The 7,643-nt window shown below is 46.0% G+C and overlaps 1 protein-coding gene across 1 annotated transcript; it reads left to right on the top strand.

Annotated features, from left to right (window-relative positions):
• Positions 1–3,828: 3,828 nt before the first annotated feature.
• On the top strand, positions 3,829–7,091 carry LOC140077339 (uncharacterized). Its single transcript, XM_072124410.1, has 2 exons — positions 3,829–4,612; positions 6,339–7,091. Exons 1-2 carry the CDS (start codon positions 3,958–3,960, stop codon positions 6,998–7,000), a joined length of 1,317 nt encoding a protein of 438 aa, XP_071980511.1. The 5' UTR covers positions 3,829–3,957; the 3' UTR covers positions 7,001–7,091.
• The last annotated feature ends 552 nt before the right edge of the window (positions 7,092–7,643 follow it).

Raw genomic sequence — 7,643 nt, 5'->3', positions numbered from 1 at the left:
TGGCTCCTTAACTACTTAACTATTTCCTCTATATAACCACTTCGATGCCGTGGTCACCGTGGAATCAAAGGGGTTAGACAACTGGAATATGCGTTTTGGCTATTAGCTGACTATTTATGCCCATTTATGCCTCCATACTTACTGGAGAATCTATAGACAGCTATTCCTACAGGCCCCACTAATATACAGGCACACTGGGCTCAGCTGAGCATGCACGTGTTGTCTATAGGGAGAGAGGAATAAGGTTTTGCCAGACACTTTTTAGTGGCGGCTTATTTCACTAAAACACAAAAGGACAATGGGGCTCATTTACGAAGGGCCCACGGAGCGCATTTTCGTCGGGTTTCCTGACGATTTCCATTTTACTCTGAATTGCCCGGGGATTTTGGTGCACGCGATTGGATTTTGGCGCATCGGTGCCGGCTTGCACGCAACAGAAATCGGGGGGTGGGCCGGCGGATTCGGACAACGCGCAATATTTAACATTTAGAATTGTGTTGCAAGACACGCAATCACAAGCACCGGGAAGAAGAAGGTGAACTATGGGGGACCTCAGCGCGGAAGCGACGGATGCAGGAACTTGGACGCACGATCTTAGTGAAGCGAGGCAGACAACGAACTGCGGGATCACGACAGGACCAGGTAAGTAAATCTGCCCCAATGTGTTCTGTAACTCTTCACCTGCTGTCAGGACATTCTTCATACACATGGTCCTGGGCAGCCATGACACGTGTCTATAAGCTGAGGATGTTGATAGGATTATAAGAAGCTGTAGATGTCGGTGTATGGGGTGGGTATAATATCTTGTGTATATATACATCACATACGCACGTATATCCATCACAAGGGTGCGACAACACACCCGAGCCAGGAGACACAAAGCAGAGAGCGCAGTATTTTCGTGGTGCCCCAGGAGGGGTATATGCATTGATTGAATGCAGGTCGGTGTGGAGCCGGTGTGAGCCTCATTCCCTGTTGCTGGCTTACAATTATTGGAAAAGCACTCGTGCTGCTGCACTGAAATTAGTTATTGATCCCTTGTCCGGGTGATGAGCCGGAGCTCCTCCACTCCGTAGAGCACAGCTCCCTCACATCTACTGACAGCCCTGACTCCGTCCTCCACTAGCCCTGTACAGCACAGCGGCCTTAACCCCTTCACGCCTCCTATCAGTCACTGTGTCCTTGCCTAAAAGGAAGCCTGATTTATGCAGGAGGTTCCACTCCATATAACAGCGGGGGAGACTCAATTAATTACTCTACTGCTAAAATTCAACAGTCCACAGATTCCATATCACAGGATTGTATTTACCCCTGGAAGCGACACGTTCAGGGGAATATATGACATACTAAATGCCCGGCCACACAGGTGCCATGAGAAAAACCTCCATATGACATCAGATATGTATAGAAGTTCAATTTCTCTGGTTATATTTTTGAGGGCTTAAAGGAAACCTACCAGTTAGAATGGTAGGGGTAAGCAGTAAGTACCGAGCACCAGGTCAGGGTGAGCTGGTGCCGGTACTTACCGTACTTTCGTTATTAACAGCTGTATTGCGGTTTTAACACTGTTTAAACTTTAGAGCAGAAGAGGCTTCGCGCACCCACAAAGGAAATGCCGGAGACGTTGCGCGTGCACGATCATGCGCACGCAGCGCCGAAGCCTCTTCTGCTCTAAAGTTTAAAAAGTGTTAAAACCGCGATAAAGTGGTTAATAACACTAACGAAAGTAAGTACCGGCACCAGTTCACCCCGAGCTGGTGCTCGGTACTTACTGCTTGCCCCTACCATTATAACTGGTAGGTTTCCTTTAAAGGGAATCTGTCACCAGGTTTAAAGGAAATCTACCACCAGGATGAAGGATTGTAAACCAAGCACACTGACATACTGATGTAAGCCCCCTCTGGCAGGATCTGCTCTTCTTGTAGAAGCACTTTTGAAAACACATCAGTTTTTGACCGTTTTTGTCAGTTTCCCAATTATCTTAATTAAAAACGGACAAAAACACATGCGTTTTTAAGACACTTAAACGGACGGAAAAAGCATACTTAAAAACGGGTTAAAAAAACTCACGTGTAACACCACCCTTAGGCACTGAGGTTCCTGCACATAGGCCAAAAGCTGCAGGAGTCATCAACTTGCTCATCAAATACTCACACTCTAGGGGTGCGTTCACACGTTCAGTTTTTCAGATGCAGTTTTTGAAGCAAAAATCAGGTGTGGAGCATAATGGGTGAGAACAGATCATGGAGAGAAGCTGATCTTTTTTTAACTCTTCTCCTGGTTTGGACATCAAAACTTGCATCTGAAAAACGCACCCTAAGTGAATAGTGGGATTGATGTCATTTTTGTCATTTCTGACCACAGAGAAAGGTTTTCCAAATGTCATAAAGATAGATATGATACACAGAATCTCTTATTCCCTATGGAAAAACAATGCCAAAATGTAAGCATGATACAGCAGGAAAAAAGGGACTCCTTGTATCATATATCAGTATGATGAGTCCTGTCAATGAAATCTGACCAACGCACGTTCTATGATTCCCGAACCGACCACTGGAGTATTCGGGGTGGCACGGTGGCTCCTGGGTTCAAGTCCCATCCAGGTCAACATCTGCAAAGAGTTTGTATGTTCTCACCTTGTTTGCGTGGGTTTCCTCCGGGTCCTCCGCTTTCCTCCCACTCTCCAAAACAATGGGAACAGGGACTGATTTGGAAAGCTGCATAATCTGTGTGCGCTATATAAATTAAGGAATTATATATTATTTATTACCTTGTGTTGTGTCACGTTCATACGCTCTTTAAGGCTGTGTTAACATTACGTCTTAAAACTCAAGGTCTTTCGAGAGGAGATTTACCAAACTATATCACTGTTAACATTTGTGTTAACAAAACACTATGTTAACATCACATTGCCACGTCCATTTTGTAACAGTTATGTTAACATTGTGTAAATGTATGCTAACACCCAGTTAACACTGGGTTTTGTAAATGCAAATGTTAACAGAATGGTAATTCGGCAAATCTTCTCTCCTCAGCTGTGGCATTGAGTTTCAAATGTGATGTCAATGTGATGTCACGCAGTTTAAAGTAAGGTCAACTTGTATAGTAGACCTGTTCTCATAGGCCGCGGTCACATGTACCGCTAGGCGTCCGTTCATAACGCGACGCTAGCGCACAGGGGGCGGTCCTCGGCCCGAACACACATGCGATTGATAAGCCAATCACATGCGTTTCTCTGGAAACGCATGTGCGTTTGGGCCGAGGATCGCCCCCTGTGCGCTAGCGTCGCGTTATGAACGGACGCCTAGCGGTACGCGTGACCGTGGCCATGCCAGTGTAAGGATGATGCCACACATGGCGTTATTGGTCCGTTTTTAAACATCCGTTTTCAGTTCGTTTTTGACCGTTTACCATGCGTTTGGCTGCTTACAACCTGTTTATCTATTAAGATAATTGGGAAAAACGGACTAGAAACTGACCAAAAACTGACCAAAAACACCCTGTGTGGCATCACCCTAAAAGTTCCCCTAAATCAGGGCCACAACTACGGTAATTGCATCACTCAAGGGAGTCACTAGTGATTTTGTTCCTTTTTTTAAGGTCCCTTTGCAGATCTACTTTCTCTGTTCACAGTAAAAGGAAAAACCTCAGCAGTAAATACAAGGTGGAATCGTCTCTTTAGAGAAGTTGCAGTTTCTCTTCCATGTGTAGCAGGGATATTGCTCTGTTATGCACAGCGCGTGTTTCTCTCTGCTGCTTTGCACTGGATACACAGGCAGGGGCCTCGGGGAGAGGTCCTTCAGCCTTATTGTGTAGGTGTCTGCATTACTGAGCTCCTTCCCACAGCTCTTAGCTGGTTACTGGGGCATGCTGGGAAGTCATGAGGATGAGGAGGGGTTTGGCCTGCACTGAGAGCACAGCAATGTCTGCATAGTGCTGAGCTGCAGAGGGACAGCAATGTCTGCAGATGTAGAAGGACTACTGGGGAGGCTGCGGGCAGAGGCCCTGGTGAGAGGAGAAGACTGGCTGCGGGAGAAGGTGGCATATATCCTCCGAGATGAAGATGCAGAAGCTGGCACACCACGTGCTAGTAGAGTCAGACCTCTCGAGCACAGAAGCCCATCCCCAGTGCCCAGAAATCGGCGCAGAACAAGGAGCCCTAACGTAGACACTTCAGGAGCTGCGGCAGGGCATCGCCCGGCATCAGAGGCGCTGCATCCTGGGAGGAATCCATTCGATTCCTATGCAGATACAAGAAGTTTTACAAGTGCCTTTAATTGGGGGGACGTAGATTTGAGGACCTCAGCGAGTACAGCACCCACCGCAGCTCCTGGTATCACCTCCATGGCACACCAAGGGTCTAGTGATGCCGCCTGGGCGCAGTGTTACAATAGAACAATAGATCAGCGAGAGGTCGCGGGAGAATGGGCCCAGCTTCATCATAGAAGGGGAGATACAGAAGTTCCCACTATGGCCCATTCCAGCGGCACAGCGGAAGAGTCCATTGAATTACGTATAGAAAGATTACTCAAAGCCTGTTCTGCTGCAACCAACTCGGATCATCAAAAGGCGCCATCACGAGGTGGTCTCCCTCCCCAACCTCCTAATAAGGGTTTGTATACGACTATTCTCAACCAGGCGCACACCGGCGGGACTTGTAGTAACGTTTTCTATTTTGGCTTCCCATTTTACACCCTGTGTAGTCCGTGGTCCGCTGCTGATTTTACATGGTGGCAGTGAGTGGAGCTATATCTGCTACCACGTAACGCAACGGATTATCCACAGGAAAGTCTGAGGTGAAAAATCCACTGTTTGTCCTTCCTGTTTAGACGTACCCTGACGATGCGTTCACACGTTGCACTTTGGTTGCGTTTTCATTGCGTTTTAAAATGCATTACAGCAGCTGAGATGAGGTGATTTGCCTAATTACATTACTGTTAACATTTCCGTTTACAAAACGCATTGTAAATGTAATGTTAATGCATGCGGTAACGCATGCGTTAACAAATGTAAACAGTAATGTAATTAGACAAATCACCTCTCCTCAGCTGTTGTAATGTGTTCCAAAAGCAATGAAAACTCCAGACAAAATGCAACGTGTGAATGCGCCCTTGGCCCGTTAACCACAATCGAGTTTGGTCAGAGAAACTCGTTCAGTCTGGATTTCCCAGAATGAGGGCGCATTCACACGATGCGTTGCGTTGTGCGTTGAATCGCGTTGTGCATTGCGTCGCGTTGTGCATTGCGTCGAGTTGTGCTTTGCGTTTTTGAGGCATTCCACTGGCTTCAGCATTGATAAGGTTACATTGCGTTTCCACTGCATCTGCTAAACCCCAATGTAACCTCAGCATGTGATCAAGGCTGAAGCCAGTGAAATGCGTCAAAAACGCAAAGCACAACTCAACCCATCGTGTGAATGCGCCCTGAACCTCTAATCATTGGACTGAACGCAGCATATCTGTTCAGTGGTGAGAGGTTGGGTCAAAGAAATCCTGCAATCCCATGCATCACATTCCTGTTGCATATTATTCAGGGGATTTCTCTACAGTAGCATCAAAGTTAATAAAATGTAGACCATTTATCATACGTCCCTTACAGCAGAACTGTTCTAGTTGCCCATGTCAACGAATCAGAGCTCAGCTTTCATTTCCCCACAGATGTTTATGAAATTAAAGCTGCGCTCTGATTGGTTTCCATTGGCAGCTAGACCAATTTTTACCTCAGAAACTTGATGATAAATCTCCCCATATGTGTTTTTGCCGATTTATATGCCTTTTGTGTCATAATCCAGGTCATGTACAGATACCTTTTAATTATTTTTTTGAAAGCCTGAGGCCTTGTTCCTTCATCCAATGGCATAAACCAGTGCACATGGATGCAGCCAATTTCGAGGCCCAGTCCTCAGGTTTTCATCCTCCTTATTTTCTTCCCAGCATGCTGTTTGACCGCAGTTTCGACGTTTCTCCTTTGTAATGTAGCATACTTTGGAAATATCTTGCATAACATGAAGCCTGATGTCTCCTGGGTGTATACCCTGCTTGTAAATTTCTAGAATTTCGGGGCTGTAGAACTCCACTTGTAATACTGCATATCCTTACCATACAAATAACCCCTTTATATTGTGCTGAAAGTGGTCCTAGTCAGAAAATCCTTTGGTTCTGTCCACCAAACCAGAGGTTGTTTCATTGCCATTGGTCACGTAGGTGTAAGTACAGCAGTACCTCGTATGGGTAGAAGTGGTACTGCATATGAGCAGGCAGGTTAGGATTGGTCCTTCACGTTAAGTTTTTATGAATTTACAACTTTTTGAATTTTCTTGTCTTCATTTGTTCCTACAGGTCCCCAACCTTGCTCGGTGTGGATTCTCGGTAACTCTTTTGTTACTTCAGCATTGAAACGAGTGTCCTTTGAGCCAGATGGTCACCAATTGGGTTTTCCACGCTCAAAGGCTGAAATCCGTTGGCTGGAACTTAGAAATCCGTCTTGGGACTGTGTTAGAACTACAGCAATGCATCACGCCCGTCAGGATCGACGACCCCCTGATATACTGGTTTTGCATGCCGGGGGGGATGATCTCGGTGCCATTCCAATGAAGTATCTGATGGACGGAATAAAGTCAGACATTGCAAGGCTGATTTCTCGTTTTACAAAAACTATTATAGTATGGTCAGAAATCGTGAACAGACAAAAATGGCCGAAGGCAAGGTCCCAGAAGGTGATTGAGAAAGCTCGTTTCGGCGTGAACAAAACGGTCTCGAGGTTCCTCAAAAATGGCGGAGTAGTAGTTCGCCACAAAGGCCTGGAAGGTGATAACGCTCACCTGTTTGAGGAAGATGGAGTCCGTCTTAACGCGACGGGGAATGATATATGGTGCGGTGGGATTCACGATGGCATTGATAAGGCAATTCAGCTTCTGCAGAAACGTGCAGAAAATCTACAAGCTGACTGTTTCCAAAATCTGTCCATTAGGGCTGGTAAATGTTTGCAGGTTCAGACCTAACATTTCATGGTGGTGGTGCCAATGTCCTCACAGCTCTTGGGAGGAATCCGTTTGTTACATTAATTGTTAATAAATCTGATTGTTGCTCTTCCTCTGTAGTCCAAGTCTTATTTATGTCCGGTTTCACTCTGTACTGAGTATAGACAAGTCTAAGATTGATTTCTTCTTGGGATAACCACAGATTTATACCATGTTTAGTATACCTACTCTACTACACTATTATGTCCGCCATAGAAATATATGTATTGTAACTTTATGAAGACTATGGGGCACATTTACTTACCCGTCCCATTGACTACGACAAGGATCAGGTCTGCCGCGATTCACTAAGATCGTGCATCCAATTTCCTGAATGTGTCGCTTCCCCGCTGAAGTCCGGCGGAGTTCACCTTCTTCTTCCCGGTGTATGTGAGTGCTGATCTTGCGACACAATTTCGTTTTTAAATTCCGCGGTTTGTCCGAATCAGTCGGGTTGTCCGACGGCCACGTCCCCCGATTTGTGTCGCATGAAAGCCGGCGTCGATGCACCACAATCCGATCGTGTGCTCCAAAAACCTGGGCAATTCAGCGCAAAACGGAAAAATTCAGGAAACACGACGGAAATGTGCCCCTATTTTCACAATTATGTATAAACATGGCCATA

The sequence above is a fragment of the Engystomops pustulosus genome, chromosome 9, assembly GCF_040894005.1.
Source record: "Engystomops pustulosus chromosome 9, aEngPut4.maternal, whole genome shotgun sequence".
In the NCBI taxonomy this organism is placed as follows: domain Eukaryota; kingdom Metazoa; phylum Chordata; class Amphibia; order Anura; family Leptodactylidae; genus Engystomops; species Engystomops pustulosus.
Note: the sequence above shows the minus strand (reverse complement) of the source record. Positions and strands in the feature narration are given on the sequence as shown.